This window comes from Drosophila virilis, chromosome X (genome assembly GCF_030788295.1).
Source record: "Drosophila virilis strain 15010-1051.87 chromosome X, Dvir_AGI_RSII-ME, whole genome shotgun sequence".
Taxonomy (NCBI): domain Eukaryota; kingdom Metazoa; phylum Arthropoda; class Insecta; order Diptera; family Drosophilidae; genus Drosophila; species Drosophila virilis.
In genome coordinates this window covers 15,589,353-15,602,042 of record NC_091543.1, presented here as the reverse complement: position 1 = coordinate 15,602,042, position 12,690 = coordinate 15,589,353, and the positions used below count along the sequence as shown (strand labels likewise).

Here is a 12,690-nt window from a genome sequence, read left to right as displayed (position 1 = left end):
AAGTCGACAAATGCACTGGTCCTTCTTCTTCTTCTTCGTCGTCTTCTTCTTCTTCCACTTGTTGTTGTAACCTGCATGTGCTTGAAAAGCCATCATCTGACTGGAGACTTTGTAACTACGGTCTATAGCCTTGATGGTCTGTTCGGTTTTGGTTTTGGCTCAGACACAAAACCGCACAAAAGATGAAAGGCCAAACTCTTACACTTTGATGATTGAAATGGCGTTCTTCTTCCTCAGCTCAAGCTGAAAACTAACATGTTAAGCTTTATTTTTTTTTTCTATTTGTTTTTTCTGACTGTCTCTAACAAATGTTGTGTGCCACATTCAATTTGCCAATGATGGCCATAATTGCTGGGACTTTTGCACAAAAACTGAGTACAAATACGGGCAACTGCCCGGCTTGATTAAAAATTGCGCACACGTAATCGCAATTGACGCCCCAGATTCGCGCACCTGTTGTTGCCCTCATTCTGGCAGATGAGTTCCACCCAGTTAACTGACAACTTCGCCTTGTAGTTGTAGTTCTACGCTTTGCTCAGTTCTCGAATTCCCCCAATTCCCATGTTACTGGGCTCTGGCTCCATGGACAGCAGCTGCCCGTTCGCTTTTAGTTTTTTGTTCCTTTTTGTCTCAATTGCATTTTGCGCACGTTTGCCTTTGCCATGCCGTTAAATTAACGCTAGATTTTAATCTAACTTATATTATGAAACAATATAAAAGTATTTTTCATCTGCATATATTATGCGATATTATAAGCAATTTTTATACCAGGTTTGGTGCATTTAGCCGTGTCTCGAAATCGATATTTATCGATAGCATAGAAATAGTAGCAGACATCGATAAGAATAACTTGATAACGATAACTCGTTCTACGTATGGGTTCGATATGATCCAAAACGTTTTGTAGCCTCTTATTACGTAGGGATTGTATGGAAAAGTGTTTATTGGACAACTGAACCGGTTCTGTGACCTTATAGCTGGTTCGGAGTGTGATTTGATAGTTAGTGTAGCCCATAATGATGCGCTTTTAACAGAGTTTTTTTCTTGCAGCTGCCGTCGCTTGCCTAAATGTCTGACGAAGTGCCTTTGGGACGTTTATCGCAAATTTTTGATACACTTACCAATTTACAACAACAACAACTCCAACAACAACAACAACAGCAGCAGCAACAACAACAACAGCAGCAGCAGCAGCAGCAGCTGCAGCTGCAGCATCAGGCGGCGGCAGCGGAGCAGCGTCGACGTTCGGCCTCCTCATCGCCGTCACCGTCAGCGAGTGCCTCAGCGTCGACTTCGGGCCGTGCCACGCCCGCCGCAGCGCTGGGCGTGGCCGCCACACAGACGCTCTATTATACGCACACACACAACTACTTTCTGCGACCGCAAGATGGCGCCAGCTACCTGCACACGTTCCCGGCCTCGGCCGCCGCGCAACATTCCTCTCACTACTATCAGCAGCAGCAGCAGCAGCAGCAGCAGCAGCATCAACATCAGCTGCAACTGCAGCATCAGCTGCAGCAGCCACCTTCATTGCCCACCCATCTGCCGGGGCGGCTGTCGGGCTCCGGCTCTGGTTCGGCGCCCGGTTCCGGCTCCGGCTCTGGGTCACAGTCGTTGCACGGCTCGCCGCTGCTGGCCAAGCGCGCCACCTCGTTTAGCGGACAGATGCCGTTGACGCGCGCCGCCCAGCTGCATGAGGCACGCCTTGTGGCCGCCTCGACGCCCAACAGTCCGCGTCTGATGCCGCGACGTGTGCCACGCCCGCCGCCCATACCGGCCAAGCCGGCCAAGGAGCTGCAGCCGAACACAGCAGCAGCACCGGTGAATCCTGTGCTAGCCGCCCTCGATGCACCCGACGCGCCCTGGCCGCATTTCTCTACGCTTACCGAACATCTGAACGTGCATCAGCTAAACAACTATGGACAGGCATTGCCCGAGGTGCGTTCCAGCGAACTCAGCTCATGAAAGTCCTGCTGACTCTCTCTCACTCTCCCTTGCAGATCAATTGGCAGGAGCGCTGCTTGGAGCTGCAGTTGGAGCTGCATCGCTCCAAGAACCAAGCTGGTCGGATTCGTGATATGCTGCGCGAAAAGGTAAGTCCAAATACTTTTCCATTAAACTCTATCTGAAACTGTTGAGCATGTGAAGGCCAAATTGAACTGGTTTGGTTCAGCGATCCACAGCACTAAATCTTTTCATTATAAACTCAAAAAGTGAAAATGTGAAAGAGCCCATTTTATATTCTATTATTATTATGTCTGGCAGAAGCCGCTAGCGTTAAATGTGACAAAAACTTGCGGCTAGGCAATACTAGCAGCGAACTGGTGCTGGAACTGGCATAAAACTGGTTCAATAGAATTATTTTGCACTTAGTTCAGTGTTCTTTCGCGCCGCAGATACAATTACACTGTAAAAAAATGCGGTTCTCAAATGTTAAATATCTGAATTATGTATACTTTGATAAAAATGAGCGCGGCTTTAATGACCTTAATAAAGTGGAACTGGTTCAGTTCATTGTTTGGTTGCAGATTATCTTTCTCTTTGCTTATGAGGAGCCCAATTTGAGAATTAATTGAAAGAATGTACTCTAAAGAGCACTATATATACATCTAAATTCGCATAAAGTGAATAAAAAACTTGTGAACTGGTTCCATTTACGGCTTGTTTTAGAACAAGTTCATAATGGATAAGCGTATGCGCCGTGGGCAATGGGGACGCTTGGGGACTTGTTGATTAGCGTAAATGAGTTAATAAGTGAGCATCAAGAAGAAGATGAGCAGAAAAAAAATAAAATAACAAGCACAAAGTGACGCACAGACACATTAATTACACACACACACACACACACACGCACAGACTTGCGCTTAATGATGATTTATGGGGCCCATGGTTAAAACATTTTTATGACGGCCCCTTACAATTATCAGGCCAAAAGCTAATCTACTTGCCAGGAACAGAGCTCTCCGCTCAGAACTCCCTTACTTGCCCGTTGGCTAATTTGTAGCGGAAATAGTGCAGCTGTCTGTTGACAATTTCTACACACGGGTGTGTGTGTGTGTGTGAGTGTTTGAGTCCTTTTATGATTAGCCTAATTAAGTCATTAGGCATTTGGCCAAAATGAAAGCAGCAGCAGCAGCAGCAGCCCCCGATCCGCGCCTGCTCACCTCCAGCTCCAGGGAGCTCGCAGCGATATGCGATGCCATTGTCATTAGGCTTATTGGCAGCGCCATCTAGCGGCGCAGTAATGCAAAAACTATATGAATTATTAAAATGTGTCTGTGTCTGTGTGAGTGTGTGTGTGTGTGTGAGGATTACTTTCATCTCTGCAAACATGGCACATGTCGTATACACTTCATATGGTTACATGGTCATGATTCGTGACATAAATTAATTACACTTCAATGATTTTTGCTGCATGAATTATGCATTATGCTGAGCGCGCCCATACTTAATGCCCATTTTGGGTGTATGTATTTTGTGTAACGATCTTTTTCAATCACAATAAAATGTATGAAATCTCCAGCTCAAAGTTAAACCAGTGAACCAATGAATAAACATGTGCAACATTGCTGATATTTTCATATTTGTACGCGTTCTTTTTTCGGTTTAAATGTTACGTTATTCATATATAAATTACCCAGCCTTGCACGGCTACTAAACTGAGGCTGTGGAAAATTTCAACATTACACTTCCGCTTTTGACATTTAGTGACATTTTAGAAAGACATCTATATGAGTTTCAAACGCAAAACTAAACTTTTGCTCATCAAAAAGACTTTTGCTCATCACGCAGACTATTTCAGTGATCGAGAATGGACTATTTTTGGCGTAAGGAACTGATCAATCAGATTGTAACTAATCTGTCGATATAGTCAGACATACCCGATGACTGTCTTTCAGCCAGAACCAATATACTCTTGATAAGCCCATAAACAGAGTATAAAGGAAAACGCAATCACACGTTTTCAGAGTGCTATTTGCAAACTTTTGGCATCTATAATAAATGTGCCGAGCCAAATAGAGTCTTGACACATTTGCAGCAAGTTGGCAGCTTGGCAGCTAGCAGCAGGTATGCCGCTCGCCTTTAGCTTGTCTCCCCCCCATCGACAAGCACCCCTTTCTTATATTCTCTTTGTGCCGCTCGAGAAGTTAACAAATAACCCGAAATGACCTCTTCAAAAGTTGCTCACTTCCAGCTTCTGCATTGTTGTTTTCATTATGTTAGGCGACGTTGGTGTCAAGGTGTGTGCGCGTATCTGTGTGTGTGTGTGTGTGTGTGTGTGTGTGTGCGTGTGTATAGGCATGTGTGTGCATATGTGCAGCGCCTATTGCTATGCAATGGAAACTTTGCAGGCCATTGTTGATATTTGCCCGGCCAGCGCGGGTGGCAGGAATGTTGTGAATGAAGTGAGTATGGCGAATGCATTCGTTTGCTTTGTGCATTGTCGCATGTCGCTTTTAATGAAAGAAATAAAAACAAGTGTGAATCGTGTGCAGCCAACTGAGCCATGCCCGTTCACAGTACCACGAACAGTTTAAAACATATATCGATTATTTCGATAAATATTTTACTATCGATCTCAAGCGGTGCTCATTCTATTGCGAGTGGAATGAATGATCTCTTTAGTGCAATTCATAGATTTGCCACGCCATGCACAATTATGTTGGCCAAGCCCAATATACCCTCTTCAGTTTGCGAGTGAGCATCAAAAATTGAATGTGAATACTAAAACTTGTTTATGACAAAAAGCAAAAACTTCAAGAACCTTTGACCTGAACCCCAGAAATGCTGCTGCTGCACTTTTCAATATTTAATTGGCAGCAAATTTTGCAAAGCAGTGGACAAAAAAATATATATATAAATAAATATCAAAGCAAAGCAGCGCCGGATATGAGCACAAACAACTAGAGGCATGATCGCACTTGCGCTGCTCGACTTGCAGATGCCCTGTATAAAGTTTTCACAAGAAAAAATAATAGAAGCTTTGTATTTATAATCATTAATAGATTTTGATTTTATTTTGTAGAGTAAATTCAATCTAACTTAATATTCCATACATAAATATAATAGGTTTTTAAAGAAATTTTTAAAAATGAATAATTTAAGCATTTTGTATAAATTCTAAGTACTTTAAGTATTAATTTTGTAAGGAAAATTGAATTTAATTAATTTTTTTTATATTTTATTTAATTATTTTTCGCAAAAATGCATGAATAGAGCTTATTCTACTTAGATATACTAGCTATCTGGGAATTAATGGAACCCCTAGAGCCGGCCTGTTTTAAATTTTAGTTTAAGTATCAACTAACTAACTAAAGTGTTTAAATTATGCAGAAATTGGTCTAGTTAGCTTTATGTTGCGCCTTTTTAAAGGTTTTAAGCGTCAAAGTAAACTTGTTATTAATCGTATTCGCAACACGAATTGGGGCTAACGTGTGATAGAATTAGGATATGCCGCTGCCAGGTCATGTTACAGGGTATTCAAAAATATCAGAGCAGAGCCAAATTGGATATCAACGCAAAATGAGAAATATAACAACTCGAACGACTAAAAGTATGCAATGAATATTTTATTTGTGTTTTATGCATTTGCCATTTGCCATTTTTGCTATTTGCTGTTTGCTGTTTGCTGCTTGCCTTTCGCCTTTTTCATTGCCCATTTTTATGAGCTCTTCTATTTTTGGTTGTTTTTGCCGCCTGCCACACAACTTGGAACTTTGCAACTGCAGCTGCAGCAGCTTTCAAGTGCAGCACATTTTTGTCATCATAAATTTTAAATTAGTTGCAGCAAACTTGCAGCCCCGACCGCCTTTTGCAAACATTATGTTTATTTATAATTTATTTTGTATATTCTTTTCATTTTATTTTACCCATGGCAAAGCCCATTTATAAAAACTAAGCAAATCTGCCGAGAAAAACCTTTTATTATTTATATTTTTGAGTGCTCATAAAATGCAAATTTTCCAGTCAAGCACAATTTTCGGCTGTCGCTCACTTTTCATAATGTCACAAGTTGAAGGACGGGGACAGGCTATGGGAATGGCAAGGGGCGCACCGAAAGAGCAATCAAAAGAGGCGTTAAGCTAAAAACCACAACATCGACTGGGCTAGCAAATGTTTTTTGGCAACAATGTGCAAGACGTGAAATTATGGCCAAGCATATTGCAACATTCTTGTACGACAATAAAATTCAAGTTTATTGCCAAGCCACCCAGCCAGCCAGTTCCAGTCCCGGCCCCGGCCGCAGTTCAGCCCAATCCATGTCGAAGTTCACAGTCGTCCGAGCCAAACAACTGGCCCAACCGGGCAAAGAACTGTGCCGAAAAGAATACCGAATGAATAAAGTTTTACGTAGCTGGGCACACAATATCCCATACCGAATGAATAAAGTTTTACGTAGCTGGGCACACAATATCCCATATCGTTGTATTTGCCGCTGCGACGTTGCCAAATTTCGCGTTTTTAACACTAAGTGAAAAGGTTGTCTTCAACTAAATCTTATCATGAATGAAATATTTAGACATCCATGGGCCATTGTAACGGTGCTTCAGTTTACTTTGAGCTAAAATTTACAGTTTTGGAGGTTGAATTGAATTGAATTGAATGTGGCCAAATTTCACTGAATATAAGGTTTGACAACATTGCCAATTTTCATATTTTTCTAGCATACTTTGCTAGCGAATAAAGTAAGACAACCATCATAGCGTTTACGAAACTCACTCGCAGCGAAATATTGTATCGCAGTGTTGTATTATCTAAACAGCACGATAGTATTGATGTACTAAGATTGCTGCAACGTTGCCAAATTTTACTGCTCACTGCAACGTTGCCAAACTTTAGATTTCGTCATTTGCGCGTTACTGTTCATCTTGTTTCAAATCTTATGAAATCTTTATTCAAGTGACCAAGTAACTAGACTCCATTCAAGCGGTCGCTTATTGTGCTCGAATCCCTAGTTTATTGTTTCGCAAAGTTCAGCTGAAGCTTCTTAGCGTTTTGCTGGGTTGAAGTGTACTTTGCCGCGCCGTGCTGGACTATAGACAACGGCTTTCTAGTGTTAAGGCAAGTTTTTAAGATATTGCCCCGGCATGGCGGCCACAGCGACTTTTCGCCATTCAAGTGGCCTTGCTCGTCCTTCAATTGGAGCGCGCGCATTGTTATGAAATTTTGTTTGTCAATTGCCTAGGTCCTCCTCCCTCTCTCTCTCTCTCTCTCCCTCTCTCTCTTTCTGTCTTTCTCTAGCTCTCTCGCTCTGTTTGTATTGTTTTTTATGTGACCGTCATGAACGTAAATGGGCTTCAATAAATCTGCAATGCCAGCGGCCCAGTTGCTAGTGATTGCACATTGGATACATACACACACACACACATACACACATACACAGGCAAACAGGCTGGCACCAAAAGTGGCCACATTAGTGCCATAAGCTATAGGCCATGGGATGTGTGTGCGTGTGTGTGTGCTGTGTGTTCAGCGCGTTAGCGCGTTGAAAGCTGCGCTTAGAGGCATTGCCCGCCATTTCAATTTCCCCATTGGTCCCAAAAAATGAAGGAACAGTGACAAAAGTTTGTGTCCTGCCGTCCATTAAAATCGGATGCAGCTGGAAATCCATAACATAAACAAGTTGAATAGTGCCAAACGAAGAGTGCTCGACTCTTCGATACCCTATATGAGAACTAAAGAGCATCAGAGCTTGAATCGAAAAGAAAATAGCTGAAAGTTTCTAAAATCAGTTGAAGTAGCCGAAGATAGGGGAATATCTGACAAGCAGAAAGAGAAGAGAGAAAAAAACGATATGCAAGGGAGAAGGTTACAAGGAAATAAATAGTTTCATGCAAATGTATGGTTGACCTTCAATGGTTGTATGTACATTTGAATACATTGGGATTGTTAGCATGTATACAACCCCATTGCACATCATACTGGGTATGTGCTATCATTGCAATAACAACAATGGGCACACGTAGCCCGGTGCAACAGTCGCATCTGTCAGGACTGTCATCTGGTTGCGTTTGGTCGTTGACTGCGTGGCTGTGGGCCACGCCTTTTTGTAACAATGCCGCATCCGACAGATTCCAGATAGGCGCCTATAAGCGTGCATTGCGCTGATTTCACACACACACACACACACACACACACACGCACACTTTGCATATTCCATTATTGCATAGCAGGAGGCGTTGCCTTTGTTTATGCGCATTATACAATGGGAAATTGAAAATGTTGCGACGCTTTTCCAGCTTAGCCGGAAGGATGTCTCATGTGCCACGTCGTGTTGGGACAGTTGTTACCCCAGTTAAATGCCATTGCATGTTAAACGATAAATAGGTATATCGTGTATCGAGAGTAGACGTGTTTGAGTTTTATATGTCTAACCATCCCGAATAAATCATCAATAACTTTACAAAATAATGCCAGAAAGAGTATTTGATCTTAAGCGTTGCTCTTCGATTTCTTGTTGGTTTTGCTGCAAGTCTTATGAATATGTTCAAGAACAAATTGCCCTTTCTTGCAATGAGCTTTAGTTCTTATCTGTCCTTAACAAACTTTGTAAAGCAGAAAATTTTTTTTTGTGCCCAAAGTAAAATGGCCCAACAATTTAATGAAATGCGTGGAGCAAAGTAATTTGTTCATTTTATTAATAAACTCTCGGCGAGTTTAAGCTCTTGAAATGTTTGGCAACGAATCAAATGGGATTGCAATAGAGTTGGGGAGTATCACAAACGGGAGACAATTTTTGGGGCGGCATTCTTAATTAAAAATTGTCGACAGCTTCGTGTCTGGGCATAAATTGCGCTTGGAGGCTGTCAAATGGGCTATACGAAAATTCGCTCAACTATTTGAGCAATTAGGCAAGGTTCGACAGCACGCCGGGCGCTCGAGCCGTACGGCATTTGTGTATAATTAATTGGTAGCCCAAATGCATTGCATACTTTTGTGCGTCAATGGGTTAAGGACTCGGCACTCGTAGGCCTGCGCCTGGCATATTCTCATGTCCGTTTTGTGAGGCGGTTGGTTTTTTGTTTATGACAACTTTTAAATATGCACATGCACAGGCACACACGCACGCACACACATGCGCGCACACTCACACAAACACACACATGCACAGAGGAGCAACATGTGCTGCCTACTTTTCGGCGTCGCCTGTCTGGCAACTTGCGGGGCAGGCGACAACATTCGGAGGCAACTAACTGCCAAGCGACTGTGGCCTGCAAAATTAATGGCCATCAGTCGCATAATAAATGAAGCAATGTCTTTCGTCCTTCGCTTACTCGCCACGCCCACACGCCCATACGCCCACACGACAAGACAGAAAAGTTGTAAAGTTTTTGGTGTCTAAGGCGGCATGCTTTGCACACAGTCAAAACAGATTCGCGTGTGGGCTGGGGCGCGAGGACCAGTGGTGGTGTGATGAAGGGGGGGGGGGGGGGAGGGGCGTGTCTCATGTCTTCGCAAAGACAAGGACAACTCATTTTGTGTATGCAGCGCACACATGTTGGCCACGCTCGTTTATTCATTTGAATTATTCCCAAAAGCGCATTTAATTTTAATTATGCGTGACAATGCCTCATACAGAATGCCATGGCCCCCCCTTCGTTCCACTCTGGCCCTGTTCCTCTTCTGGTTCACATATATGTCCTGGTTTGTTGTGCTCGCGCTCCCATTTGCCGTGCGGATTAAGTAATACTCAGTTGGCATTCTCGAGTACTACACAAACTTCGGCCGTGCAGCAACTGGACGCTCAAAACTAACTATGAGCAGGTCCTTTGTTTATGTTTGCCCTGCTTTTAAAATCTTTTTTACATGCATTAAAATAGTACTACTTGAAGTAGTACTATGAAATATTCTTTTCATTATTATTATTTTTTAATAACTGAATTCAAATCCTGCTAAAGCGGTGCAAATAACAACAACAAACAAAAAGAAACGACGAGCACAGCAAAAATGTCAAAACAAAAGCGACAAATTATAGAAGGCCAGTTTGCTCGACTAACATGTACCCCGTTCTATGCGTCTTAAATGTAAATCATGAATATCAATCTCAACCGGGATTTTAAGATAGTTTCTGCATCGATAGGAACGAGGAAAATATCTATGAAAGTCCAATGAATATGCAAACCGATCTCATTCAAGTCAGCTTAATTGTCTTAAAGTTTAATTTAACAAAATTTGTTATGTTTTGTTTCTCAATATATAAAATAACTAGATAGCCTTTGGCTGCTTAAATCATGTACCTACAGGGTATTCGATTCAAATAAATATTTCAAGGCAAAAGTATTTTGCAGTTGTTGTTTCTTTGTGCTGCGTCCTTTTTGCTTTTGTCCTTTTTATCTCATGTTATATTTTTTTTTCTGCTTTCGAGCAACTGAAAGTGAGTTGATTTGGGGCTGAGCTGGCCCTGTGGCAGGGGATGTGCCAGCCATGCTTGACTTATGCGCTTGTCAGGCTGTTGACGACAGCATTTGAATGTGGGACAGCAACTGAAGCAATTGGCCGAAGGGAGGGGGGGGGGGGGGGGAAATGAACTGGCCATCTTTTCCTGGAAAAGCCAGCTAAAATAGCGGCAATGGAAATGTTCAAATTGTGCAGAAAATAATAATAATTCATGTATTATAAAGCTCTGGAAGGTAAGATAATAAATTTGAATAAAATGTATATCAGCAACTGTCGATAAATTATTTAGTGCTATGTTTCTAGGCTTGTTGGGAAAACAGGTTACGACCCAATTAAAAGATTGGATGGTAAATGTAGAAAAATAATTTGTGTTATCGAAAAACTTCCCAAAGGGCATTTCTGCCTCTATTGAGATAAGTCCTAAGTTAACGAAAATGTATCACAACGAAATATATTTGTTTTTGTTTAAAGAATTCTAAATTCAGAAGCCTTGTAATGGTTATATCCATTGATTCGATAGAAATAAATAATTTGTTCAACGATTTTGGAAGCGTTCGAGCTATCGATAAATAACTTGGCCTTGAAGGTTTAAGTTCTTTGAAAACTCGGACAGCTTCGACTCTTTTTTTTAATGATAATTGATAATTGAAGATCCAACCATAAACCATATCAATCGATTGACTTAACCTTTTGTGAACGATTTCTTCCATGCATTTTTTTTCGTCCCGTTCTTATCAAAATTTTGCCCACTGTGCTCCGGTATTTCACTTGTTGTCAGCCCATGGGCTTAAATAAGTTGCATGCATGCTCTCCACTTGCGAGGGGACATATTTCAAATGCCTAAAAAAAGCTAATAAATATAATACGGCAGCGAGGCTGGGGTTGGGGAGCAGCTGTGAAGAGGCAGGTTAGAAATGGCCGCTTCTTAGTTTTGCAGTTATTAAAACGAATTCGTTGCCTACTTTTTGGCGCGGCCAAAGCATAAAACATGATTATGTACAGCCGCCAGAAAGCGACACCTAAAGTTCTGCCTGCAATTAAAGCTGGTTATGCCTTATGCCCCCCCCTTGCCCCTCACCACCCCCCTCCCCCTTCACCCTGTTGATATCCTGCTAGCCTGCACTCAACAAATTTCGCAGAAAACCGCACAAAAGTTTTGTGTTAAGCGGCTTTTGGCTGCGTATTTAAGCCGTTTATGTTGTTACGTGTTACTGCGATACACACACGACTTACACACACACACACTCATATACGCACACTACACTACACACTTATGTCCATGGGCCGTATGTCAGCTAAAATTTGCGCGCCAGCTCCAGGATCGCCTGCTTGGAGTACTGACTAAAGCAGATGAAGAGAATGTGAAAGGAACACTCAGAAGTAATGCCGAAAAATGATATTAAGCGGATTGCCCGACGACACTGAGAAACACTGCGCCATAGCCATAGTAGAGTCCAACTTCAAGAGTCGTCTCAAATTTATGAAAAACTATGTGAAAAGGCAACAACAACATCAACAATAACAACAACAACAACAATAACAACGACTAACAACAATAACTACAAAAGGCAAACACCAATAATACTTACGACCACACACTAGCTGCCGTACAGAATGGGGCAGTGGATGGGGGGAGGGGCACAGGGCAGCGGATTGTGGCAACTGTGTAGGTAGTTTCAACGTTATGCTAGGCACTAGCATATATATTTATGGGCATGGGATTAAAAAGGATATTAGCCAGTTGTCGCCTCTGCTCCGGTTAAACAAGTGCTAACAATGGCCATAACAGATGCCACGCAACAAAACAGGCGACAAAAGGTGAATACAACGATATCGTTAACAGGGAATGCAATTATATACAGGCAGATATTGACATAGGCAAATGTAGCTAAATATTGAGATATATAAATCTATATACATATCGCAGTTGACAAAACAAAGGAACAGTTTTATATATGCAATCATTCACCTTACATTTCTATTATTCTATCTGACAGTTGCTTTTGAAGTTGAACCAGCGCCTTTTATACACAGACCCCCCTCCCCAATTGATCAAATTCTATAAAATTCCTTTGAGATAACTTTTCCATCATACGGAAACTTCTATAAAAAAATGCAGTTTTTGGACTTGGGCTAGACGTTGATCATTCAAGGCTGTTAATCAGTCAGTCAGTCTATCAATTTGTCAGTCAGTTAATTAATCAGTCTATCAATCAATTAGTCGGTCAGTCAGTCAGTCAGTCAGCCATTCAGTCAGTCTGTCAAACAGTCAGTCGGTCCTTCAGTCAGTCA

The 12,690-nt window shown here is 42.0% G+C and overlaps 1 protein-coding gene across 7 annotated transcripts in view; it reads left to right on the top strand.

Moving 5' to 3' along the window:
* LOC6635450 (uncharacterized protein CG43867) overlaps positions 1 to 12,690 on the top strand; it is a 136,573-nt gene that overhangs the window by 21,258 nt on the left and 102,625 nt on the right. For all 7 annotated transcript variants that reach the window (XM_015169159.3, XM_015169154.3, XM_015169156.3 and 4 more), the window contains exons 2-3: positions 1,051 to 1,938; positions 2,001 to 2,093. In XM_015169159.3, the coding sequence (XP_015024645.1) occupies positions 1,069 to 1,938; positions 2,001 to 2,093 (963 nt within the window). In that variant the 5' untranslated portion in view covers positions 1,051 to 1,068. The remainder of the gene's footprint in view (positions 1 to 1,050; positions 1,939 to 2,000; positions 2,094 to 12,690) is intronic.